Raw genomic sequence first — 27,976 nt, 5'->3', positions numbered from 1 at the left:
GTTCAGCCTAAGAGAAGGCTGAGAGGAGATCCCTTAAGGGAGGGTGTCGAGAGGATGGAGCCTGACTCTTTTCAGTGGTGGCCAATGGTGTCCTCTTGATAGGACAAGAGGCAATAGCCACAAATGGAAGCACAGGAAGTTCTGTCTATTTGAGGAGAAACTTCTTGGCTATGGGGGTAAGAGAGCAGCTGGCACAGGCTGCCCAGAGAGGTTGTGGAGTCTCCTTCTCTGGAGATACTCGTAAGCTGCCTCGAGGTGATCCCGTGCAACATGTTCTTAGTGACTCTGCTTGTGCAGGGCTTTGAACTAGATGAACTATAAGGATCCCCTCCAGCCTCGACCGTTCTGTGATTCTAAACTGCATGAGCATTGCTATTGCCAGATATACTAGTTCAAAAATATTTTTAACCGTGGAATTTCTGAATTAGACACTGGAATTAGAATAGATCTTCGAGGTTAATAGTTAAGCATGGTCACCTAACCCTTTCCTTTGATGCTACCAAGCTATAAATTCCTCATCTGATCTTAATTTTCTGTATGGTTTCTTTGAGATTTCTCTGAAGCATACAATAAAACAAGATTCCTTGGACGTCTGTGTTCCTTCATTTTAAAAGTTTTACATTCTTCTTTCTGCAGATGGTGCAAATCTTCACACATTGTCTTTATTTTCTAGAGAACAAGTAGATGAAACTTGGTTGGATTGTCTTTTTCTATAGACTATCATTTTGCAAATGGAAGTCATACTCTGTTAAATATGATTTATTTGAGATTTATCTAATTATTGTCTTTTTTTTCAGAATTTCAAAGAATATTCCTACAACAAAAGATGTTGAACCTCTTCTGGAAATTGATGGAGACATACGGAACTTTGAAGTTTTTTTATCTTCACGGACGCCTGTTCTTATAGCACGTGATGTAAAAACCTTCTTGCCATGTACTGTAAATTTAGATCCAAAGCTACGAGAAATCATTGCAGGTGAGTATATACCCAAATAAATGAAAAATGTCAGACTGTACTAACTAGAGCTGCTCAGCATGTTTCACAGAAACCTGATTTGTTCATCAGGTCATAAGCTTGAACGTTGAATCATTGCAAAACACTCATTAACCTTTGGTCTTGCGAGAATTTACGTTTACACTTTCTTTTTCTCACTACTTCTTCTGTAAGACTTTTCCAAAACCTTGTGCTATCTCCTGAGAGACAGAGAGAGAGAGAGAGCATTTGAGGTGTTTAGGAGTCTGCATAAACTTTTACAATAATTTGTCCCAACCCTGCTGAAGACGGCCATGCAGGTGACATGCTCAAGAAAGAACAGCTAAGCAGTTGGAAGTGTCATACAGCCATCTACTTAAGGAGTTCTGCTTAGTGTTCAATACTGCAATGAATTGGCAAACAAGTTGAAACTTTCAGGTATTTGATGGTAAAACTTTTTTTTTTTTAACCTTTTTATTTTCAGATGTTCGTGCAGCAAGGGAGCAAATGAATATTGGAGGACTTCCCTATCCCACGTTGCCTCTGCATGAGGCCCCTGCTAGAGCAACATCTCTGTTTAGTCAGCCTTCTTCAGCTTGCTCTTCAACAACCTCTTTTAATGGACCTTTCAATAACGGGGTTTTATCACCACAACCTCATAGCAGTTACTATAGTGGTATGACAGGACCTCAGCATCCATTCTACAATCGGGTAAATAATCTGGTATTAGTTTATATTCTTATGATTTAATTTGGTAACATTGCAAATGTCCTCTACAAAATATTATATAAAAAACCCATGCAAAAAGAAAAGATCAAAAGTTGGTAAGTTTCAAAACAACAGTTGCCCCTCACTGTAGTCTCATGTAGAGATATGTGGTAAATTGCATCAGAAATACAAATCACAAATGATGAAAAAATGAAAAATGATATATTTTAGACACTATTGAATGCTGAGACACAACAGACTTTATTAGTTTTTTCTCTGGTAAGCTTTGCAGCATTGCTCACATGGTTGCTCAGAATCCTGCCTTTTTTAGTTGCATAAAAAAGTTAAATTATACAGAAACTGATGACGGAAACTACATCAACATCTAGTGTGTGTAGACGTGTCTTCTGTTTTGTCTCGTCCTTTGAGTTATTCTATAGAGTTAATCTTTTCCACCAAGCAACTACATAGTTTGCATAAACTATATACTTGATTTTTTTTTGTATAGTTACTTGTGGGCCTCAGAAAACACAGCTAGGCATGGCTCACGTTAAAATTGAATTAAACAATTTACTGTGGAGTTGAGTTTAAAAATTATTAGAAAAACTATTTTTAGCATCGGTTCAATCTGAAAGTTTTAAGTGAGAGTGATTATTAGATGAGCCTATGGTTAGTAAGAATGACTTTTTGGTATGCTTACATCAAAATTTATAATGGTAATCAGTAGATGGTAATTATTTTGTTTACAGTTTAAAATTTCAGCGAGTGCCCCAAGTAAACGGTAATTTCCGATATTTGTAGAATATATTCAGTCTTTTTTAAACTTTTACATTTTTCTGGAATGCCATCAGAAAGAAAGTGTTCAGAAATGTAATGTAAGTCATTGTCAGAAAAGTATACAAGAAAATACTTCAGTGAGATTTAATAGCAAGTTAATTTTAAAAACAAGCTAAAAAAATGAAAATTAAAATATTACTAAATTGATGTTCATTGACTGGATGAAAAATAATACATTTCACACAGAACCTTTTAAGTTACCTTTTGTAAAATTATTTTTATGTTTGCTCAATTCAGTGACAATATTATGTTGTGCTGAAAATAACTTGCCCTCTTTGAAGTAGTGCAGTGCTGATCAAAAACTCATCACATGAATCTTTATAATAAATCAAACTTGTGGGTGTTTAATTGGAAGTGCTGTTTTTGCGTCTGTGCTACTGTACATGACAAGGCTTGGAGTATGTGGTAGTACACTTACTTTTTCTAGCCCTTTTAAACAGTACAAACCCAATTATTGATGAGTCATAAACTATTTTTACTGTCGGCTTATCTGTTCGTTTTTATTATTTATGTATATCCAGGTATATTTTTTCCTCTTTTTCCTTTTGCTTTTTTTTTTTTTTTTTTTTCCTGCTGAGGACACAAATATTTCTATTTTGGCCCTTTCTGGAATTTTGTACCACTCTTCGAAGGTATAATTGTTTAAAATCTGTTTCACACTTTCAGAGAGAGCCAAAGAGCTATATTTGCTCCATTGCTTGGTGGAGTGTGCTGTGTACCAGGATAAATGATGAGATAAATGATTATTATAGTAGAAAATGGAGATTGCAGGGTGGTTGCTAGCAGTGTCCACTTAATTCCTTTAGCACCTTCAATCACACTTTCATAGAATCACAGAATCATAGAATGCTTAGGGTTGGAAGGGACCTCTAGAGATCATCTAGTCCAACCCCCCTGCACACGCAGGGTCACCTAGAGCGCGTGGCACAGGACTGCGTCCAAGCGGGTTTTGAAGATCTCCAGAGAAGGAGACTCCACAACCTCTCTGGGCAGCCTGTGCCAGGGCTCTGTCACCCTCACTGTTAAAAAATTTTTCCTTAAGTTCCTGTGGAATTTTTGATGCTTCAGTTTGTGGCCATTACCTCTAGTTCTGTTGGTGTCCACCAGTGAAAAGAGGCCACCACCATCCTCCTCACTCCCTCCCTTGAGGTGCTTATATACACTGATTAGATCCCCTCTCAGCCTTCTCTTCTCCAGGCTGAACAGGCCCAGCTCCCTCAGCCTCTCCTCATAGGGCAGATGTTCCAGGCCCCTGATCATCCTTGTAGCCCTGCGCTGGACTCTCTCCAGCAGCTCCACATCCCTCTTGTACTGTGGAGCCCAGAACTGGACACAATACTCCAGATGCGGCCTCACCAGGGCTGAGCAGAGGGGCAGGATCCCCTCCCTTGACCTGCTGGAGACGCTCTTCTTAATGCACCCCAGGATTCCGTTAGCCTTCTTGGCCACGAGGGCACACTGCTGCCTCATGGTCAACTTGTCATCCACCATGACACCCAGGTCAGTTTTTTTTTTTTTTTTAATGTTCCTTTAAAAAAAAAAAAACAGTAAAAAAAGGTCACTCTCTCCCCAGTAGTAGTGTAAGGTTCTGGCAGATTGCCCAATTCTATCTCATTCCTGGGCTACAAGCTGGATTTCAGTTCAACTTCCTGAATTTATGATTATCACAGACCATTGTGAAGATGATAGGTGTCTTATGGGAAAGTCAGTGTAATTGGGATTTTGCAGGGTAAAAACTAGAAATTATAGTATGTGAAGGCTTGTTCTGCATCACAGCAGCAAACTTTGTGCATCTTGATTCAAAAAAAACTAAGCGATGATGCATTTTTTAAAAAACAGGTGCTGGTAGAGGTAATTTGCTGCTGCTGATCGCTATTACTTGGTCCTAAAGATGCTGTTGAAGTAACCCAGGCCAGAGAAAGTTGCGGAAAATGAGAGGAAATTTAGGCAAGAGAACTTGGATCTGCAGATGCCTGAGAAAACCATCCCGCTGTCTTGAGGCAGCCATGGGCATTTTTTGGGTAGTGATGAAACACGTGATGAGAATAAGCAGAGGGAGTAGCCATGGGATTTTTTTTCTTTTCCAGCAACAGTTTTTGTTAGGTTTTGTTAGTTTAAAGTTCATGTGAAACAACATCTGTGATGTGGAATTCTGCAATTAGACTGATAGTTACAGAACGTGTAGTGTGTTGGAAGAGTAGGTGAACTTTTTGTGAGAGTCATGTAGGAGAGAGCGCAAAGATGGGACTGTTTGACCTTTTCCATAAATTGCTCAAAGTTGGAGCATGTGCTGTTCAAGTAACTGCTCCTGCTAATGGGACTTCTATTTCTCAGGTCACTTACAGCTGCCTCTGAATGCAAAGAGGGTTTTTTATTGTTTCCATTTTTTGGTATTTTATTTTGTATGTGTGTTTTTAGCCCTTACAGGAGTGCACTATTTCAAGAAATTACACCCCTTCGTAGGTTGGTGATTGCTCTCTGTCCTTCCCCATCAGAGATTAGTGTTTGCCAGCAGGTCATAAAATGGATTATTCTATTCTGAATGTGGTGCAGTTAGACCACTGAGAATCTTGTCATGTGCAGAAACACAGGCCAAACAGTATTTGCTGTTTTTTAATAGCTAGATAATCGAATTAAAAATATATATAAAAACACCAGAAATCTGCAATACAAAATCTGCAATTTTTTTCAAGAACTGCATAGTGAATTAAAAGCAATGAATTCCTTATTTCTACTTTTCCTGAAGACCCTGTAATTACTACTCTATTGCACTGTTCCAAAAGAGAATAGATAAGGATGGAAATGAAAATCTTTATTTCAAGACCTAACTCAATCTTCTTATAGAAGTAATTAGAGTAAAATAAGTGTTAATTTTACAGACTCCAAAAATTCACAGATAGATAAGACAAAATGCCACAATACTGGAAAAGCAGTTTGTGCTTTTTTTGTTTTTCACCTCCATTGCCAGTTGTGAAGCTCACGATTTGCACACACTCACAACTGTTACCAGTGAGTGGCATTCCGGGCACACATAAGGAGTGCAGGTAAAACTAGTGGTGTTTGGTGAATTTTGGGTGAGATGCACACAGTTTATTGTCTCATGTGGAGGGAAACTGGCTTTGTTCACACAGACAAATGTTGGTAATTTTGACTTTAAGTGACTCCATCAAGCACCATCAATGGCCTGAGTTCTCACTGGGGCCCCTAACCCTGATATGCTCTTAAGTCTTTTTGGATACTTTCTGGATACTCAGAATTTGTTTTCATAAAATTCATTTGTAGAAGAGAGTAAGGAGGGACATGATAACATCAAATGTAATTACAGTTAGCTGATCTTTGTGAAGAAAAAATATTTCTTGTTTGAAAAATGTTTCTGAGACTTAAGTTTGATAATTAACATTTAAAACGATACCTATATTGAACATTGAACATGTCTTGGAATATTTAAAACAAAGCAAAGGTCAATTATTGTCTACTGTAATGTTACCTCTATTATTTGTGGAAGAAAAAAACCTCCAGAATGGTTACCACAAGTACTGGCAGTTCTAGTAATGCTATTAGGTATTATACAGATTATGTACTATTGCCTTGGGTATTATGAAACCGCACAAGTTACACTGCACATCAAGTTTTAATTTTAGCAGCTCTGAGATAGGAGAGTTAACAGAAGTTTAAATCATTTTCCTGTGTTCAGAGCAGATGCTACAGTGTGACTATCAGAAACATTTTTACTCTATTCTTCAGGAAAACCAGTGCTGGAGCACCCTTTGCTTTTGGGGACAATTGCTGAGGGATTTTGAAGGTTTCACTTCAGAACCGAATTCTGTTCAGTGTAAAAAGTAAAGAAAGCTACTAGTAATTGCAGTTTTTTACTTTATTAAACTGAATTATATGGATGTGTTTTGTTGAAATAAGTTTTATTTTAGTATTACATTTTGATTTGTGTAATTGTTTGTCCCTTTTTTTTGTTACGTTTTTTTTTTTTTTTCCATAGCCATTCTTTGCCCCATATGTTTACATGCCAAGGTATTACCCTGGCAGTTCTCATCTCATCTCACGTCCACCACTAAAAACGAGTTTGTCCAGGGATCAGAACAATGGCCTAGTAAGTATTTTGAAGGGTAATTCGCATACTAACCTAGACAATAAGTATAGTGAGTAATGCAAAACGAAGCTCATTAATGGTGATTCAGTACTAGACAAGTAGAAGCTCTATTTTTAAAATACTTTAAGTAAACATGTTATGTAAAATGTATTTTGTTTTTAACCCTAAAAGTTATTTACAGAAGAAAATTAATTTTATTATTCAGGTAGCAAGTTTAGAGGAGTATGACATGCAGGGTTGTCAGGAAAATGTTTTAATGGCAGTAAATTGATATGAGAAAAAAATGCCACTTGTAAATGTATGTGCTAATTTTACAGGAATAAAAATTTTCTGACATATTGGGAGAAAGTAAAATGGCACCTCTGGATTTTGCAAAGAGTACAGGAAATTGGAAGGCCTAAGTAAGCAAAATTTTTTAGAGTTTAAAAGAAAAACAAAATACATTTTATGATAAGCATGCATCAATTATAGCTTTTTCTTGTAAGTACATACAGTTCACCTTTATTTACATGTTAAAAGTAAAAACGAACACACTTTTCTAGGTTCCTGTAGAATAATAAAATTCCTAACAATATTTATTTTATTGACATAGATTGCTGTTCAAATGGAATTATGAACTAAGGAGAGCTAAGAAATGAGCTAAAAGCCTCATTTGTCATTTACTTTAATTCTAGACTATTGACCAATTGAACAAGGCTATTAAAAGGTTTCTAAATCTTTTTTAATCACTAAATTGTTTCTGTTGAATTCTGTATTATTATGAGATCATTCTCATTCATTGCTTATTTCATATTTTTGTTGAGCCCTTAATCATTTTACCCAAACCATAATATTTTGTTGTTGTTAGGATGTTATCAAGGAGGATGCTGATGAGGGTCTTTCTTCACCCACAGACCCCTCAATGGTAAATGAGTAGTCATGTGGTGTGGAAATTTTAGCATCTGATTGCTTTTTCAGCAGTAATGAGTCTGCATTAATCATAACTGCAGTTCACTAACACTGCATCAATGGCTTTGGTGGGCAAATAGTTAGAGTAGTTGAAGACTAATATAGTTTGTGAGCAAATTTAAGAGCTAATATTTCACTTATGTGGTGTATTATATTTTTCCCCTGTAGTTTTCTGCTTTCCTTTCTCGGTAGCTGTGGAGAGTTTTCCATAAAGAGTGTGGTGGTAGCTAGATGGAGTAAGGAATGACAGTTAGCCATTCGTTACTTAGATTTCTAGACTGAAGTAGCTGACCTGTATCTTTTTCCTCTTTTAGTCATCCCTACTTTTTAAGTTGGTTGCAGTTCTTAAAGTACAAAGAACTTTCCATAAAAATGATGATGATAAAAAAAAAATCTAGATCATAAGCTTATTCTCAAGTCAGTGTGCTAACATCTTTCTATTCATGACTTGTCTTCATTTCATCATAAATACTCATACAAAGATGTGTTATTTAAAGGTATCTTTTTTTACTGTAACCATGGAAGTCAGTGAAAAATTATTATTTACTATTTACTACTAAAGCAAAAGGTTAATACATTTTTTTTATTTATTGCCAAAGCAAAAGGTTAATGCAGTTTTAATCATTTTCTTAATAGCTTGCTGCCAGTAGATGTTGGCAACAGTTGTAGTTTGACCTCAATTACTTATTCTTCTAGTAAATTGTTGCAAAAACCAGAAGTCTTTCCATTGCTGTGCGATGAAAAGCAACAGCAATCCACGCGAATCGGGAGCTGCTGCATCTCTAGCAGCCCTAAAGCCCCTCTCTTGTGGGTCGGTGGTTCCTTGGGTGAAGGGGTGACCTTGGGGGGAAGATTCTCCGTTAGGATATTTTTGGGGATGCTGCTGCAGGCAGGTTTGGGGCCTTATTCGAGTATCCAGTCCCTATCCCAGCCGTGTCAGCACAAGGAAAAACGTAAAGGATTTTTGAGGAAGTGCAGGTGTAGTGGTTGGAGGAGGTGTGTGTGTGTGAGTGGGGAAATGGGATAGGGAATTGGGAATGATTGTACGAGCCTGTTCCTACAAAAGGCTGAGATCTGCTCTGGGGCAGGCCTGGTGGGCACTTTCCTTATTGCCCCGAGGTTGCGTCTGCAGCACGTGTAACCTGCTGTTTCAGCTATGCATCTAAGTTATGTGATAACACTGGCAGCATGTAGGAAAGGAAGGAATCATAGAATCATAGAATGCTTAGGGTTGGAAGGGACCTCTAGAGATCATCTAGTCCAACCCCCCTGCACACGCAGGGTCACCTAGAGCACGTGGCACAGGACTGCGTCCAAGCGGGTTTGGAAGATCTCCAGAGAGGGAGACTCCACAACCTCTGTGGGCAGCCTGTTCCAGTGCTCTGTCACCTTCACTATTAAGAAATTTTTCCTTAAGTTCCTGTGGAACTTTTGGTGCTTCAGTTTGTGGCCATTACCTCTATTTAATTTAATCACTAAATTATTTTTGTTGTTAAAATAACAATAATGAATGATTTTACTATTTTTAGTCTTCAATTTCTACTTTAATTAGTACTGTGAGTGTGTATAGTGCAGCATAGAAGGTCATTCACTTCTCATGGGTCAAGCCACATTATAAAAATAAATCGGTGTAATTGGTGTTCTTTATGATTTTGGCCATGCTATATAATGGAAATATTCTGAAATGTTTTTAGTTTTATCCCAGGTTCTTTGAAAATCTCTTGTGTCGTTCACAAAGATGGTGTCAGTCAGGACTGGTCACTCTACATGCCTTTTAGGATGCCCCATCAGAGTTTCTTCTGTTTTAAAACACTTCTTCTGCAGACTTTCTTGAAATTTCTGTGAAAGGGAACAGTATTAGTATTTAAGACACTGCAATTATCCACAGATGATGCGTGCAGTAATTTCATCCAGCTATTTAGGTGATAGATACAGTAATTTTATCCAGCTATTTAGGAAGCTCTCATTTGATGGATCATTGCCACTGTATATGATACAGCTTTAACTTATACCTTAGTACATGAATTGATGCATACAAAGCAATGAAGTGAACTAAAAATATGTATGAAATAGTTAATGAATGCGAAGGGCTGCCACTGGTTTGGTGATTGAAAAAGAGAAGAACATGCAGAATGAAAATTGTCTTTTACGCAAGCCTGGTAAGCAGCCAAAAGCGTTGCCATAGAGTTAGAGGAGCAAATTAGAGAAGAATCCTTATTTTGTGTGCTTAAATTATACAGGACAAGCAATAGAAACGAGGGAGTGAGACCCTTGCCATTGTTTTCAGTCTGACATTAGAACTGACTGAGTTCTGCAATTCAAAGTTCTAAGCACTTGGCTTATGAAGCTCATATAAATCTAGATTAGTTTAATGAAAATTGGTGGATTTATATTGGTATAAATATAGGGGCATTTTAAAAGAATATAATGCACTGTGAATAAATTGAGAGCAGTCACCATTTAAATATATAATTTGACTTCTGTCACTTACTTGAATTTTGTTGTTCATGAGATTTTTTTCAGTCTGAAGCCAGAGTTTTTGAGGAAATATGTTTAATTTTCCACAAGAGTAAGAGTGTTGTTTACTTAATGAAGCGAAACTTAGATGTCAAAGCAGTAAGTGATTGTGGACGTTACCTGTCCTACCATAAAGCCATGAGCCATGTGAGATTAGTTCTTACCATACTAGTCTGTTTTTCATTTTTCCCCTGGAATCTTCATGATTTTCCTCAGGAAACTTAGTGTCTTCCATTATTATCTGAATAGATAGTGAGTTGTGCCAGAAGCAGGGAGGTTTTGACAAATGAGTTTTGACAGAGCCAGAAGTTAAAGATTTTTGATTTCCCTGGCTCATTCTGCACTTTAGCTGGATGTAACCATGTGTATAACCTCGCATCAGCAAGGAGGCCCCTTGCAAAGTTCAGGCCTTTAGCCTGAATCACCAGTGAAAGGAGGTTTGAGTTCAGACACCAGCCTGGCACTTCCATGGCAAGGGTGGAACAAGCCGTGCTGCTCACCTTGCTGAACACGTGGGTGTTTCTGACAGCAGCTGTGCACATTTCTGTGGTGTTCCTTTAAAAAGTTTGTCACTGGGTTATAGTGTTGCCAGTACATGTCCATAGCATCTACTAATACCTGTTAGAAGTCAAGCTAGCATTAGTAGTGCTTGTCTGTAATGAATTTAATTGGCCATTTTAGTTTGCATTGTTAATTACGTTTGCTAGGATATGGCTCGTTGCAATATAATTATATTGTTTTAAATACATTTTTTCATACTGAATTTAATTTTTAATGCCTTAAGATATAGTTTGTGGTGTTCTAACAAGAACTAAAATGGCCCCTTGCATGGACTGTAGATAAATCTAGAAGGTCCTTTAAGAAACTCGAAGTGCTTTTCTAAAGTTTGGGCATGACCGAGGGTTGGTGGTATGGGAGTTTTCCACATGTTTTATTGTGGCATTGTTATACTTTTAATATTCACTCTGTTAGCTCTTAAAAATACCTCTTTGGTTCTGTTTTTATGCATGCTTAGATAAAAAGGTCTTAAAGGTAATTGAGATACATTGGTGATATAATGTAATCTTAAAATGGTCAGAAAGTGCTAGTTTACCGACAGAGTTTTCCATCAGAAACATGAGGAAAAGCTTTTATGCAAATGAAATGCAACAAGAATTCTGCCTTTTTTTTTTTTTTTTTTTTACAAATGCAAAAAAAGAGTAGGCTTTTCTTAGGAAAATTGCATAGCATATACGAAAAGTATATTACAAAGGTCTGTCTTAAAAACTTCATTGCATTCTGTCTCAGTGCTAATTTGCTCTGTTGTAAAGTTTAATGCATGCTATCTATACCTTGGAATGTGTTTTGATGTGTCACTTGAAGTTGTTGTTTCTTTTCGTTCTGTTTTGTCCCCTCTGAAAGCCGTGTAAGTCTGGGTTAAGCAGACACAGACAGGTACAGCCACTTTCTGTGAGTTACTGCTCCCTTGTTTGAGAGTCATCTCAGAACTGTCATACTGGCACTTCATGCTGGGCTGGCTCTAAACTAATGCTCATTACTAGCCCTGAGGTTTGTTTTGACAAGCTGCTTTTAGCTTTTGCATGGCAAATACTTTTCAGACTAATGTTCTCTAAGCATCCCTAGCAAAACCACTAAGGCTGAAAAATGTGTCAGTGTAAGTGGAGTTTTAATTCACTTACATGCTGACGATATCCCTAAAGCTGTTACATTACTTGCTCTTCAGACAGTTCTTTATAAGAAGAATGATTTGGATTAATATGTATCTATTTCAAACAGTTCACACTTCAACAAAAATAGTCTAAATATTTTAGCAGTTTTTCATAAACTTTTATATACGCAGAAAGAAGAGTTTCTAAACTAACTCCTAATGCATGCAGAAATAATGACTTGCCTCTGACTGATAAAAAGTATTTTGATTTAAAGCAGAACTGTTAAATTAGAAATGTTGAAAACTTTTCTACATTTATTTGTGGCTAACAATAGGTAGTGGTTTAATAGATTCAGGGAACAAAGGCTATTGAAATTCCACACATTGCTTTGGAATCGTTTACTTCAGCAATGCCATAATCTAGTTTTGGCTGTAATTATTTCTTTCACTTTAATTGATAAGTTCTCTTTCAAAAACGAAGAAAAAAAACACATTTTTTTGAATTAGCTATTGTGTTTATTGATGTGTTATTATCTAACTTGTGTTTGGGAAAACAATAGACAAAATCATTTGTTAATCTGAAGAAAAATTAAAAAGAGATTTTAAAAAATAGGAAAAATACAGATTTGCCTGAGAATAAAGCAGGAAATAGATGAAACTTCTTCCTGTCATCATCATTTTGCTGGTTGGCCTATATCCTTAATTTGATGAGGATTTTAGCTATGCTAAAAATTGATCTTGATAAAGATCTAAACTTCCTCCTTCAGGGCCCTATATATATAACAACTGGTTAGGTGTTACAGGCATCTAGTTAGGGAGACACTGGAGAATCTGAAGAGAAATTTCCTCGTCTTCAACAGAAATAGCTAGGTGCCCAGGTTCTAGTGCAAGCAGAATGCTTAGATTTTATGCAGTATTTTAGGTAGAGTTCTTACCTAGAAAATGAGGCTGTATCTTTTGTTTCTGAAGTGTCTTGTTCACATCAAATGCCAATACATATCTGGTACAAAAGCAAGGGTTAGAGCCTCTGATCTGTCTCCAGCCCCTGGGCTCGGAGCCTGCAGTGCTTGTGCACAGAGATGTTTGCCTGCGTTCAGGGGAAGCGCAGCGGGAAGACGCCTCGTTCCCCAGAGCAGGACCTCTCTGCTAACAGCGAGTTTTAAATAACCCTCAGGTTAAGTGGTAGTAGGGAATGAGTTTTTCGATCGCTGTCTCGGAATTTAAATAGTTAAGCAGATTTTTCTAAAATCCTGGTTTAGACAATTTAGATATGGCTAATATTATTCAACAGAACAATACATTTTTTTGTTTTCGTGGGTAAATATCCTTGGGTTTCTTATATTAATTCTGGAAGCTAAATAGCTTTGAAGTAATTAAATAGAAATGGAAAAAATATTTTAGGATTATAAAAATAGTCTTCAGTGATGATTGAGGAACATAGTCAAACTTGAACTCTGGATATTCAAAATTAACTTTTACATCCCAGGGTTTGCTCATGTGATGAGCAGCTCTGAAGCTTCAGAAGTTCTTTTGTAGCCTCCCAAATGAGCTTCATTCCTATGTATGGTCTGCAGTGCTGAACACAAAGCTTGGTCTGTTCCCTTCCAAGAGAAGTGGCTACAAGTGTTTCACTGCTGATAGAGCTAGTTCTGGTTTTGGTGTTAGCAATTTAGTGTAACTAGCTCAATTGCTGAGAGCTTTGCACATCATGCTGCTTAATGCATAAGCGTCTGTCCATGAGACAAGCTTCTTTGAGGACACACTGTCTTAATACCCTGATTTATTTGTCATTTCATTCATTTTCTCTTTCTACACTTCCTTTGAAATGCTTAGAAGCTGGCAACGTTATCAGGGCAACTTTCATTTTCCAGATATGATCTGTGAATAATTTCTACTTGAATCTAGCCAAAGCTACAGACACATGAAACTGTCCTAGTGTTTCGGGGGGCAGTGACAGTGCTTCGTCACCTCTGGGGATGGTGGTTTGCAGCCCCCAGGTGATCTTGCATAAACATAGCTGAAGGGACCTCTGAAAAATTGACAGATATTGGTAACATTATCCAGTGAGTCGTGTTGTAGGTTATCTTTGTCTAAAGCTAAACCAGGAATTTTTAAAACAGTAAATTCAAAATTGCATCTGAGATTTAAAAACAAAACAAAACAAAACAAAAAACCAAGCTACTAAAGTCAATAGAAAAGAAGATGGATTTGAGATAGATTAACCCTTACATAGTTCTGTTTTTTTATGTTGTTCTTCAATAACATTTAAGAGTATTTTCTCACATAGGTAAGACTCAAGCTGCTTTGTTGTTTGCATATAAATAGTAAAGTCATTGCTTCCCAATATGTAGAGATGCTGCTGTTAGTTAAAGATGCCTGGCCATCCTTGTTCTTGTTGATATAGAAATGTGTTTTAGCACAATTCGATTTGTGTTCGTGTTGTCAAGTCCTGGGTGTACTGGGTGCTTGCACAATTCTTACACTTCTGTTTTTGCTTCTCATAGGGAGCAGGAGCAGGCACGGGGTCGGCCACAGGAGTGTCCCTTGTGCCTCTGAGCACAATGAGCGTGGAAACTGTGTGCGAGAAGCTCAAGCAGATCGATGGGCTGGACCAGACTATGCTTCCTCAGTACTCTGCAACTATACGAAAGGTGTCTGTTGAATTTCATTAACGTATTTAATGCTTGAGCATAAGCCTTTTTTTCTTCAAAATGTACTCTGAATATCTGAACATTATTACTTCCATACGTGCTAGCTTGAAACACATTTTCAGTAAAAGCTTTTGTTTCTCAGAGAAAGTCCTCTCTTACAAGAAAGGAATCAGAAATGTGAAGGATTGCTGGTGATGAGACTGGATTATTTTGAGAAAAGAAACATGAAAAATAATTTCAAAAATGCCATGCCTAGATAGATCCGGTGTGTTGTAAATGCATTCTGTATCCCGGTGGCAGAGAAACTGGCACATCTCTGTTGTATGTGAGAGTGATGAGGAAGATTCCCTTTCTGTCCTATCATAATCCACCTCTGTTTGCTTCAGAAAAGCCCCATGGGCCTCTGACACACAAAAACAGAATTATTTCTCTTTGTGTGGCTTTTCTCCCCATTCTCTGCCTCTTCTTCTGTACAAAGGAAGAGGGGAAAAATAAGGAGCTTTCACTAATGTTTTTGGTGAGCTTGCTTTATCCCAGTACCTGTTATAGCTCCAAAGCAAACAGAGAAGATGTTGAAGGTCAGACTGCAGCTTGGTAGGCCCAGCTGCAAGAATTTCTGGTGCTTCAGTGGTTCCAGGGTCCTGAAAGAATGTGCATGTTACTTCATTAGAGATCTCTCTTACTTTTATTCTTGCATTTCTCACTGCAAGCAGTCCAGTTCTGAACAGGAAGAATGAGAAAGGTTCATTCTGGGCTTTTTCCTTGTTTGAGTAAAACTGTCTACTTGGCTATGGGAAAAGAACCTATTACTGTTTGACTGAGAAAACTATGGCAGTATATGTAGCTGTCTATAAAAACGTTCTACCATTAGTGTCTTGTTTCCTTACGTAAGTTTATAGAATGCAACTGCACTGCCTTTCATGTCCTTGTTTTGATAAGTTTAATAAAATATTTTCATGAAAGCTCTTTCTGTCCTTATTCAAAAGCTGTTCTCTGTTCCTTTCCTCTTTCCACTACATTCTTTCTGTGCTGTATCCTAGTCTATCAGCAATCACTAGTAAATATTCTTCTTATATTTTTTATATGGTATTGGATTTAAGATGGATGTTTGGAGAGTTTCCTTCGTGTATTCCATCAATATATCTGACTTCAATTACCACATTAGTCATTTGGTTTCTTACTCCACAAATCTCGTATTGGTAATTTACATTATTTTATTTTATTGCTTTAGGCAAATATCAATGGCCGTGTCTTGGCTCAGTGCAACACTGACGAACTGAAGAAGGAAATGAATATGAATTTTGGTGACTGGCACCTGTTCAGGAGCATGGTAAGATTTTTCTCTTCAGTGTTCTAGTCATCTTAATTAGTGGCCTTATTACGAACCTTACTTTTTCTTTCCTCTATTATTGTATTTTTTAATTATCTTAAAATATGAGTGCATTTACTATTGCTTCATCTTTTGGTTTGAGCACTTCACCTGAAAACTGGTTGCCTATGGATTTTGTATTGTAGTTGCTCATGAATGCTAAAGTCTTTCCCTCTTTTTACAATGTTTGCCCTTCCTGTATGGCTGGCTGCCTCCTTCTCCCCACCTTCTTACCTCTCCTTTTTTGAAACCAGCTGCTTATTTTTTGTGAAATTGTCAGAACTTCATCCTCCTTGAGGCCACTGCCCCTCTGTTAACTTGGTTGGAGAGGTCAAGTTTGATTTGGGAGAGGGAGTAGCCAGCCTTTTAGAGATGCCTTGCACACAATTACATAAGCCCCATTTCTTAGGGAAACTAAGGTGAAAAACGAATCATTGAGTTAAATAGATTTACGTATAGCTGTGTAATACTGGAAAGCTGCATTCAGTACTAATACTGAAGCAGACGTATATAGCTAGGAAATTCCCTCATCTCATGCTCACATTTTGAGAGTAAATGACAGCTTTAGGTTGGGGGATATATATCCCTCAGAACTTTTTTTTTTGTTTTCTCTGGGTATTTTTTAGTATACTGCCAATTTGCTTTCTAAAAACTACAGTCTGTCTCAGAATTGCTAAATCAGTCTTGAAAACACTGAGAATTACAAGAAGAGGTTTACAGTCAGATTCAAGTTTATTAAAGCTATAAAACTGAAGTATTTGTTTTCTGCTCTTAAATTTGTGATTTAGCACATTGTTTTACAAGAACTTTTTGAAAATTGTTTATGGCATATAAATTCTTTCAAGGGTCTGTACAGTCTGTAAATAAAAGAAAAATCTCAAGTATTACAATGTGATCTGGAGTAAAGAATGAATGCCCTAGGTCTTTAAACAGATCTTTCTCACATATGCAAGTACACTTTTAAAACTGAATTACTTACTCCTATTTTTATACAGTTCTTATTTAACGCTCTTGAGAGTTTATTTTTTCTATTACGTAATGGCATCATTCTTCCTTTTTCGCGTTAAGATACTTGAAATGAGGAGCTCGGAAAGCCAGGCGGCGCAGGAAGATGCCCGCGGCGCGCCGGAGCACGTTCCCGCCGCGCTGTCCCACGGCGAGCTGCCGCGCCGCGCCGGGCACGGCTCCGAGCTGCCGCACACGGAGCTGGCGGGCCTGGCTGGCCAGGCGCCCTACACGCTGAACTTCAGCTTCGAGGAGCTCAACACCATCGGTCTCGATGAAGCTCCTCCGCGTCACAGTAACTTGAGCTGGCAGGTATTTAACAGGGGTGCTTGCTTGCTTGCCTAGAGGGCAAGGTTTCTCTTCCATTCTTAGATATAGGTCAAGAAATAAGTCTGCTGCAGTTCATGTGCTTTCACTTCTCAGCCTAGCCAAAGACTGACGATTTGCAGAGGTATAAACTCTTACCTATAATTGCTAATAAAGTTTCCAGCCTTTTCCCTCTGAAAACTGTTAATCTGTTCCCGGAATTACCTCTAGGAAAAGAGCCACAGCTATCATTTGTCATCACAGCTGTTACACCACACTCATCTTGCTTGATGCAGTCCTGTAAGATTTTTGTTAATCATTGTATTCAGACTTCATGTGAAATCATGAATATGAAATATTTTAGAATATTTCATGAATTAATATGAAATATTCTAGCTATATGCTAGTCAGAGGTCACACATTTTAAGGATTAGAGATTTATTTATTAATTTGTTTTCAAACAATCATGTACACCATTCAGTGACATGAGAGTCTTGTCCTGTGATGGTAAATGTAATCATACACTCCACACTTGACATCCTCCTGTAAATACTGTTTGTGCCATAGGTTATGGCCAATTTTCTATCCTTTGAAATCAGCCTAAGTACGTGAAATATGTGATAGAAACAGAACTTTTTGTTATTGTTGTTCTATTTGTTTACTAGAAATAAGACAATAAGATAAATGAGTAGATGGTATATAAATAATAGTAAATATTTTTAAAATACATTTAGCAACATTTTTGTCTCTGGTTTTAGGAGTCCAAATCAGGAAATCTTGAAGTAACCACAAAACAGTAATACACACCAAATCATTAGTTATGGATAGTATTTTTATTAGTATTCAAAATCATTTCTGAAAGGAGATTTGAGATGCATATACATCCACATATACCCCTCCCTCCCTCTTTCTTTCTCTCTCCCCCCCCCGCCATATATATATGTATATAAATATATAAAGGGGTGGATAGGTATACAGGCACGCATACACTTAGATAGGATTTACCTCTTAACCCCCATCTTCTGCAACTGAGTATCAGTGTACGTTTTTCAAAACCAGCTGGCATGTTTCATGCCAGTAGCATGTTGGGGTTTTTTTTGTCACAGAAGGTGCAAAGAAAGAACATCACAGAGAGAAGGATAAAAAAATTCTAAAACATTACTTAAAATGCAAATTTAATTAATGCTCGCAGAGATATCTTAAGTTAAATCAAAAGAGTGAGAAAGTAGGTTGTCCGTATTTAGGAAACATTAGATTTTGCCTGCCTGAGATTTTTTATAGTCTGTAGTCAAGAGGTGTTGGCCTCAATTGTACTGTGTAAAATACTTGTTTCGTTATGTAATTTATGTTACGGGATTCAACAACAAAAATGAGTTGTTGTAATTTTTGTGAAGGGTATGAATGCAAATATCTGATTATAATAAACATGTTTAAGATTAGTTTAGTTATAGCATTTACAATGGCCTTCCTTGATCTATTCACAGCAAGAATTTACTTTCAAGCACGCTTGACGTTTTCAGCTCTTTAAAATGATCAGTATAAGTCAAAATAAATAATTCTAACTGTTGTTCTCTTTCTTTTTTTCTTTTGCAGTCACAGACTCGCAGAACTCCAAGTCTGTCAAGTCTTAACTCTCAAGATTCTAGCATTGAAATATCAAAGCTCACTGATAAGGTGCAGGCAGAATATAGAGATGCGTATAGAGAATATATTGCTCAAATGTCACAGTTAGAGGGGGGTGCTAATTCTACTACGGTGAGTGGTAGGTCCTCCCCTCACAGCTCATCTGCTTTCTATATGGGGCAGAGCACATCAGGGGGTTCCCTGCATTCAAGTGCAGAACAAGAAAAAGGAAAAGATGGTGAACAGAAACAAGATGATGGAAGAAAGTCCTTCTTGTTGAAGAGGAATGATGTTGTTGATTACAGTACGTCAGGAGTTTCTACTAATGATGCTTCTCCTTTGGATCCTATTACTGAAGAGGATGAAAAATCTGATCAATCTGGTTCCAAGCTTCTCCCAGGAAAAAAGTCTTCAGAAAGAACAAGCATTTTCCAGGCTGCAGATATAAAGCTTAAGGGAGTTACTCTCCGTTATCAGAAACTTCCAAGTGACGAAGATGAATCAGGAACTGAAGAATCGGATAATACTCCACTTCTTAAGGAAGGTAAAGACAAGAAAGCAGATGGGAAGGCAGATAAGCAGCCCAAATCCCCAGAACATGGATCTGAACCGATCAGAACATTCATCAAAGCAAAGGAGTATTTGACAGATGCCCTTTTGGATAAAAAAGATTCTTCTGACTCTGGTGTAAGATCCAACGAAAGTTCTCCAAATCATTCCCTCCATAATGAAGGAGCAGATGATTCCCAGCTAGAAAAGGCCAATCTCATTGAGCTTGAAGATGACAGTCACAGTGGAAAGCGAGGAATTCCACACAGCCTTAGTGGCCTTCAGGATCCAGCTGTGGTTCGCATGTCTATTTGCTCAGAAGATAAGAAGAGCCCATCTGAAAGCAGCTTGATAGCGAGCAGCCCAGAAGAGAGCTGGCCTGCTTGCCAGAAAGTCTATAATTTAAACAGAACCCCTAGCACAGTAACCCTAAATAACAACAGTGCCCCAACCAACAGAGCCAATCAAAATTTTGAAGAAACAGAAGGAATCAGAGATTCCTCTCAGATTATCCTGCGCCCCGGCTCAAGTTCCAGCTCAAGCGCGGTCCAGAACGAGAACCTGAAGAGCGGGGCCCACAAGCGGAGCCAGCGCTCGAGCTATGCCCGGCTTTCCAAAGATTCTTCCGAGCTCCACACCGTGGCCGCCTCCGATGGCGCCGGGTTCGGAGAAGAGAGAGAGAGTATCCTGTGAAAGGAGGGCAGAGGAAAACGGAGCGTGCCCCACGCTTGCAGCTTGCTGGGCGTTCTTTGTCAGTGTGAGGCTATGACAGCTGTGTAGTTTGAACTTTCCATTCAGTAATTAACAGATCTAGATTATTCTCAGTCATTTTCTTGGAAAGAAGAAATTTGCAAGAAGCAAAAGTCCTTCAGACTTTCCTTCTTCATATTTGTATTGCTAGTGAATATTTTATTTCTCCTCAAATTTCTTCTCCTGCCATTGCATGGAAATTTGGTTCTTTGTTAAAGTGCTGTGCAAAGGTCAGGGGCAGGTGTTACAGAAGCATGGCTTTCACTATTAAAATAATCCTGTGATTTTACCTTTTTATTGGGAGATACAATATTTATTCCTTCTAAATATTCCAGTTAAGTCTCCTTCCTTGACAGTGAAGATAAGACCATGCATTTTCACCAGTTGATGCAAAAGATGCCATATGATTAAATATCCCAACCTGTGATACCCTTATCAAACTTTGCACTAGCTAGTCAACTAAGTGTGCAGCATAATATTTCGTATGTTGAAATTTTAATCTTAAGATACCATTTTGGCATTTTTATTCTGCATGTGTTCAGTAACTGCTGTTGACTCTGTGAGCTTTGAGTAGAATGTTGCTAGCTTTATAGGAAGGACTGTCTTGATGTATTGGAATTGGCAGTTGTTTATAAGGTAGTGCCTCATCATTGATTTAGTGAATGCATTATTTATTATAGGTACATAATTTCACAATCAGTGCTCTAAATAGATGCAACGACCTGAGCTATATTAAAATATTGTAGGGTTAATGTGTGAATGTGACATCTTGAACTTAATGGAGTATCTGTTGCTGTGCATGATCTTTCCCTGGTCAAATGCTTATTGTGTGGTTCTGGAATGAAAAATCGGGTAGTTGGCTGTTTTAAAAACCATGTGTACTTGCTGGAACTAGAACTATATGCCTGCTTCTTTATTTCAGGAGTATAGTATTCCAGCATTTTTATTTGTCATCTAAGTAATGCATCCGAGTGTTACTGTCATGAATACTTTGTACTGTCCAGTGAAATATGCACGACTTTGAGGAAAAAAATGTTCAGATTAGACTCTGGTAGTACAAAGTGAATAAAAAAAAGTAATTGGCCTATTGGATTTGTGTTTACTGCAGTATTTTATTTCTTCTCTTGCTAAATATGTACATGTTGTTTTGATTAAAGCACTTTCACATCCAAGTGAAAGAATGTGTTAAATAGTATGGTTATTGATACCAAATAAGCAGTAAGTATAAAAATACATTTGATACCTAGCATTGAGAAAGCAGACTTTCCTAAAGGAAGTGATATTAGCTATGGAGAGGGGACCACTTCTGGGTGTAATTTCTATATCAGAATCAACAGAGAAAGACTGGCTGTGTCTAGGCTCTTTAGTTCTTCATTCCCCAGGTGTCTGATCTTACAGCATCGTAGACTTGATCTTTACACAGTGCTGTTAAGTTAGTTCATAAAAGAATTCAATTTAATTAAAATTTATCCCCCAAAGTATTGCAGAAGTCCTGGAAAGTGTATATATGTATCTCTTCTTTATGAAGTATTACTAGTTTAACAACGATATTAGTTTAACAATATTAGTTTAACAATATTTCATGATATTTTGCCATATCTTTGAGGACATTTTTCAAATTTAGATTTCTCCTATAAAAAGTGATCTTAAGTTGTTCAACTTTCTGAAATTTTGGGGTTGCAAGAAGCTTGCTTCAGAAATATTTCTGATTCATAAGAATTAAGAAAGAGGTATTGAAGACAGATACTGGTTACCTCAAGTTACTTTGTGTGTTAAAAAAATCTTCAAATAATTCAAGAGAAGAGAAGCAATTTTTCTTTTCATATGTGTAACTTTTTTTTTATTCTTTGAAAGTCTTACCCCCAGTGCCTTCACGACATGGGTGCTAGGATGAAATAGGTAGTTGAGTGGAAAACTCTTCAGCCTTTCTAACTTGCATTTGTAACTAATGCAGTTACCCACCGTCACCAAAACAGATAATGAAGTGTCTCTCTAAGATTGCCTCAGTGTCAAGGTGACACTGAAGTTCAAACAACTAGCTGCCATCACAATAAGGAGCTGAGCAGTAAGAAATTTCAGTGGAGAACTGTGTGATTTCCAGTATCACAGGCTGAATGCCGGCGTGCGAGGCCAGGCAAGGGGAGTGCCGCAAGCCATTTCAGTTCCAAGCAACACTTCAGTCCTGCCTCCTTCCCAAGCTGCTTTCACTGTTATATCCAGGCACTTACTTTCATTGAGAAGCTCTTTATTTAACTTCAGAGTTCCAGGATGCTTAAATCATGTGTGCTGAGGACTACTTGTGCAAAGGATCAGGGAATCTCGCATGGTAAAATGCTCTTAAATTTTGGGGTTGGGTCATCAGCCCCCCACGTCTTTGGAGAAACCCAGGAAGTTGGACATGAGCGATCAAGGCTCTAATTCCACGTGTTGACTCTGTCCCCACGATGTGCAGCTGGTGGTGTTGCCCAGGAAGCACGAGGTGTGTTTTATGTCCAGCTTGACCCAGTGGGATTAAATTTACATCTCAGAAGGTCATTCACCATAGTGTCCTGGGGATGAAGATACTTTATGCCCAGGCTGCTTTGCTGTGTCACAGGTCTGTGTGGAGCCTAGGTAGTGAGGAGGGAGGTGAGCACAAGGATTTGGTCCCTTCTTTAAAAATAATATTTTACTTTGAGCTCAGTGCTGGTTTCATGTAAAATACATGTTTCAAAGAGATACGTCAGTGCTGTTCTCAGGTGAGTCACTTAACTGTGCAACTGAAGTGCTGCTCTGTGTGCTAGGTTGTTTTAGTTCTATAGCTACACATTTGATGGAGTTTTATGATCATAACAATTTGTTAAACTTTTTGAATATGTGAATTGGGAAACTTGTCGTACCCAAATAATGTTTGCTGTAGTTTACATAATCAGATATGTGTTTACGGACTGCTGTTTAATGGCTTCCTAACAAAGTTCCTAGAATCACCAGGACACCACCATTTCACAGAAATTTCAAGGCCAGTACCCTCCAAAAGCCGTTCCTTAGCAGGACAATAAATATGACTGATACTTAGAACCATATCTGTAAGCTCTTCTTGCATAAAAATGGCTATGGGCAGAGCGTATGTTTCACACTGAAGCATATTTTTTATTTTTGTTTTAGCAGAATTTACATAAGCAAAAAGAAGAAGAAGTAGCATAAAGGGAGAGAGGAAAGGAGAGACTGAAGAGAGAAATGAAGTAATTGAAGTACAGGACAGCAGTGAGGATTTTCTCTTTTAGCACATAATCTATATTAGTTAACATATGTATTTAATGAATTAGCCACATGTAGTATATGAAAGATTAGCATTTTCAAGAATTAAAATTAAACACAGTTGCATATGGTTGAAACTTGTTTTTTTTTCTGTACCACAATTTCCATGGTTACTTGCTTGCTTTGTTTGTTGCACAACTCTTGGAATTAAGGGACCATAAACAATTTCCAGTGTTGAAATACTAAATGTTAGCTATGTGACTTGTGGGAGTAATGAAACCCAAGAGTTCCATGGAGGATGGAAATGAATGAAGAGCATAAAACAAAAACACAGCTAAAAATGTACTGCTGGTAGTGGCCGCTTTCTGGAACTCCAGTGACTATAGCGAATGTATTTGCTCTAATTTTGGGTAACTGAATACCACAGGAACTTGAAATCAAGGCCTATGCCTGACCAAAGCTGAAGAGCACAGTCTGGCCATTTCCTCCTGCTCTGGTGCCTGGGTATCTTTGCACGGCAGAATGAAAATGAGTAGTTTTTAAAGGGAGGGATTAGATGCAAGTAGCCTTGCAGTATTTATGTGCTTTTCTGTGGCCATTTGTCAGCCATAGGATACTTGGAGCAGAGCCAGCGTAACTGTAGTCAACATTCAGCAAGAGTTAGGGATCACACAGAGACTTAGAAGTCAGTGCTCTGCTCGAAAGATTGGCTCCTCAGTCTGTGTGAGGACTTGGTCATCGCTTCCCAGGTACAGAGTACATGGAGATGCTTACATGTGCACCTAAAAATGGGGAAGAAACCTATTCATAAGTTACCATTCAAAGTTCTTCTGGGAACTCAGTAGCTGGAAATTACAGGGGACGCAGCATCTGAATATCAAGCATGAGTTAAGGATGTGACGTAAACGCGTGCTATGGGTAGCGCAAAGGTTGAAAATGATCTCAGCAGCTTGGGGATATGTTCAATTACAATACTGTATAATGCGTAAATGAACACTTCTAAAAACATGCCACTGACAAAGAAAAAAATAGAAAAAACTTCCCTTGAGTGTAGCCATGAAGAAGACATTCTGTACTGATGCAGTGTAGCACTGTATATTATTGTGATATGCTAGAATTATTGGGGTTTGAAAATGCTCTTAAGAAATATCACCAAAATATGTTTATATTTAACTGATTAAGGTTTCCTGTATGATACCCTAAGAAAAAAGAGGGCAAGAAGGGAAAAAAAATCAAGAAAAGTTGACTCCAGGTAAATGTTTGGATTTGTTAAGGGACAGTGTCAGGAATTACTTTTTGGTATTTTGTCCTCTCTCCAGCTATCTTACAAAACTGAATTATACAGGGAACTTGCATAATCTTAAATGAATAAGTGCCAACAGAAAATGCCTGAGACCAGCAAACCAGGAGGATTCTGCGCGCTTTAGACCCCTAGCACCCAAGCAGTGTTTCGTCCAGATAACAATCCAAGCATGTTTGTTTTTCCGTCAGTGATTTGCTCAAGTCAGTAGATTTGCTGGAGATCCTGCTGAAGCTAAGGATCCAGGTGGAACAATCTGTAACTCGTCATCAGTTTTCTTGAAGTCTCATGGAGACGTTACAACTATTAGAAGATAGGTCACAACTACTTTGAACCTATATTTCAGTACACAAAAAATAGGAGGGCCTGGGGCATTGCAAGTCATCTTTAATTTGATATCTACAAAAATATTAATCACCAGGTTTGTGTTATTCATCAGGTACTTAAACTTCAAGTATAAAAGTCAACTTGGATTTTAGAGGAATGACAGTTATTAGGTTGCTCTGATTTCCTCCTTCGACTGGGTGTCTGGCCCGCAGAATAGAGCAGATGTGCTGTATTTTGACTTGAGTAAAGTTTTTCTTAGTGTCATAATTTCAGTAGATGGTGCAAAGAAGTGAAAGCCAACTGCTTAAAAAGGTAGTGCTTATTATTGACCCTACTTTGGTAGGGTCACAGGGAGGTCTGTTGGGTCAGTTTTTATTCAGCATTTTCATTAGGAACCAAAATAGTGGAATTTCTCAATTTACAAGTGTCTGAACCTGACTTGTGAAAGGCAGATTTAGTTTGATATAGACAGCGAGCATCTCAAATTAGTATGATGTCATTCAGTAAAGGCAAGCATGAAGTACTGCATTTACCAAAGAGAAATCAAATGCACAAAGATAAAATGCAGCGTAACTGCACAGAAATGCTACCAATGACAAATAATGGGGTTTTAGTCAATAATGAACTAGTAAGTCCCCAAACATGATACTCCGCTGATGAAGCTTGGCTGCTGGAGTCTGCCCAGACCGTAGCATATTTAAGACTCAACTAACAGAAAGCAGCAAAAGTGTTTTTGAAACATGGTTTATGAGTACATAATATTCGAAGTATTGGATTTGCTAAGTTTAAAAGAGGAAAGACTGAACAGACTTTATTTCTTCATAGGTAAATATTGTTATGGAGAGATTATAAAAAACTATATCAATGTAGCAAAAAAGTATTCAGCTTTTACTTCCTGGTGGCAAAAATATCCTGGAAGGAAAATCTAATACTTTCTGAAGTATTGTCAAGGTTACCTAGGGAAGCTGTGGAATCTCATTTGCTGGTAGCTGTTCTGAGAAGTAAAAACAAACAAGAATAATATTGACCTACTGTCGTTCTGGGTTTGTTTGTTTGTTTGTTTTTATATGGCAAAACAGACTGAATTTTATTTGGTAAGGCAGTGGCTGTCACTGCATTCACTACTGATCACTAAAGGGAAAAACAGCGTGTGCTGAACCATTTGTTTACCTGGGAAGTTCCCTGATTCAGTCTGGGTGTAAATACCCACAAAGAAGGAAGAGCTACAAAATGCCCCCCCAGAGAAGCAGAAATGGAAGTTCAAAAGTGAAAGGCTGCTTTGAGGGTTGTGCCTGTGCTGCAGGCTGGGAGGTGCTGCGGACTTGCCCTTGGCTGGCTGCAGGGTGGCACTGGCTTCTGCTGCGCAGTGCTCCTGGCGAGCACCCCTCACAGCAGGGCTACTGGAGCAACCCATAGCAGAGCTGGGCATGTTCTAACAGTTACATCCCTTATCATAGATGGGTAGGCAGTGATAGCAAGTAAAACCCCAGCCTGGCCAGTCATATGGGGGATACGCTGGTTGCTGGCTAAAACAGAGGGGCAAAGCCTCCATTTCAGATTAACAACTTCTTCACGACCTTATTGGCCAAGCTTCCAGTTACAGGTGCCATTCCTGTAATTTGCACAGTGAAACAGCACTGAGCCTATCTCCATTTCCAATGTTATTAATGTGCAATTGGCTGTATTGATTCTACCATGTGTCTTGGTAGAATCCAAGTAAGACAGTTTGCTGTTTGCTCTTTAACCTCTTCAGAAACGCTGCACTTCCTGTGCCCTTTCTTTCCTTTGTCACAGTTCATGCTCTGACTTTAATTCTTTTACTTGTTTGTCTACATTATGTCTTTTATTTATGCCATTTACTTTCTCAACACTTTGCCAACTTGGCATCATCTTTATGTTGTTACAGGAGAGTAAGAAAGGAGAGAGAATGTGGATCTGACTTGCTTGTTTAAGCAAAATGTAGCCTACGTAAAATGGGGCTACATTCAGGCCCCAAGAAACAGCATTTTCCTTTACGCAGAGATGTAGGTGGCCCAGAGCTTAGCCTTTCTCCTTGGCTCTTTTTTATTTAGTAACATAAGTAAAACTAGGCCTTGAGTCTGTTAACACTTCAAACCTCCTTTGGCCAACTGTCACGGAGCTGTCCCTCGTGACAGGTACCGCGTTGAACGCGATGCTTGTGCAAACGTCTCCCGAGCATTTGGCAGCGCTGCTGTCAGAAGGAGCCTTTCTGTATCGTATCACTTTGGGCACGCTGGTTCCTAAGAACTCCCTAGGGAGAAAAAGAGGAAAAAATCCTGTTTTTACAGATGCAGGTGTAGAAATACAAAGGAGCGAAATGACTTGCAAGGTCACAAAGAAAGTCTGTGGCAAAGCTTAGAATTGGAGCTGTGTCACACAGCTCCTAGTTATGAACCTTAACCACGAGATCATTCTTATCCGCTGCGTTAGTTAAGCCCTGTTTTAGCACTCTCAGCAGCTGAGAAATTACTCGTTTCAGCTGCTTACAAACAACAAATTTGAAAGGAAAGTTAAGAAAGGGTTTCAGATTTTATGTGTTTTCCTGGACATGCTAAATCATTCACCGACTTTATAGACATCAAATAAAATGAACGTTCTCACTTTTCTGATGTGTAATTAAGTGCTTAAAATGTAAGGGAAAATCATCAGTTGAGCAAAAAATTTTAAAACATATTTCATCAATAATTCAGATACAAAAAGATAGCATGCCTGTTATTTTTTTGGCAAGAGGGAAGTTTACTTGAAATTAATTTGTAGAGCTTCCATGTTCTACCTTCCCACCCCAACTGATGAGTTTCTATAAATGCCTGCTGGCTGAAACACTCAGTTACTTAAAAGCCTTCTCTATCTGAAGATCTCTTTGCAAGTGTTCTTCTGCTATGATTCACATCACATTGCCACACAATTACCTGACAAACGTATTTCAAAATGACTCTTCCTCAGAGATAAAGACAGGTATCCGGTAATTGGGGATGTGAAGTAATAATTCCAAGTGTTCCTTCACTGCAGCCCTCGGGCATTTGCTTTTGGTCTGCACTGCAATCTGAGGATGTTGGTGTAGTCTGTGCAGGTGAGTGTAGCCGGACTGGTTGTCTGAACCGT

The 27,976-nt window shown here is 38.2% G+C and overlaps 1 protein-coding gene across 3 annotated transcripts in view; it reads left to right on the top strand.

The window, feature by feature from the left end:
* The window catches only part of KIDINS220 (kinase D interacting substrate 220), a 62,244-nt gene extending 42,086 nt beyond the window's left edge, over window positions 1–20,158 (top strand). The window contains exons 23-30 of one of the 3 annotated variants that reach the window (XM_088533519.1): window positions 798–976; window positions 1,458–1,684; window positions 6,513–6,623; window positions 7,471–7,527; window positions 14,241–14,387; window positions 15,619–15,717; window positions 16,825–17,073; window positions 18,661–20,158. In XM_088533519.1, coding sequence (XP_088389645.1) covers window positions 798–976; window positions 1,458–1,684; window positions 6,513–6,623; window positions 7,471–7,527; window positions 14,241–14,387; window positions 15,619–15,717; window positions 16,825–17,073; window positions 18,661–19,932 — 2,341 coding nt within the window. In that variant the 3' untranslated portion in view covers window positions 19,933–20,158. The remainder of the gene's footprint in view (window positions 1–797; window positions 977–1,457; window positions 1,685–6,512; window positions 6,624–7,470; window positions 7,528–14,240; window positions 14,388–15,618; window positions 15,718–16,824; window positions 17,074–18,660) is intronic. The other 2 variants (XM_088533521.1, XM_088533522.1) reach the window with 2 other exon arrangements.
* The last annotated feature ends 7,818 nt before the right edge of the window (window positions 20,159–27,976 follow it).

Source organism: Tinamus guttatus, unplaced genomic scaffold (assembly GCF_059628265.1).
Source record: "Tinamus guttatus ecotype Peru unplaced genomic scaffold, ASM5962826v1 Tinamus_guttatus_pri_ptg000508l, whole genome shotgun sequence".
Classification (NCBI taxonomy): domain Eukaryota; kingdom Metazoa; phylum Chordata; class Aves; order Tinamiformes; family Tinamidae; genus Tinamus; species Tinamus guttatus.
This window is presented reverse-complemented; position numbering and strand designations above follow the sequence as displayed.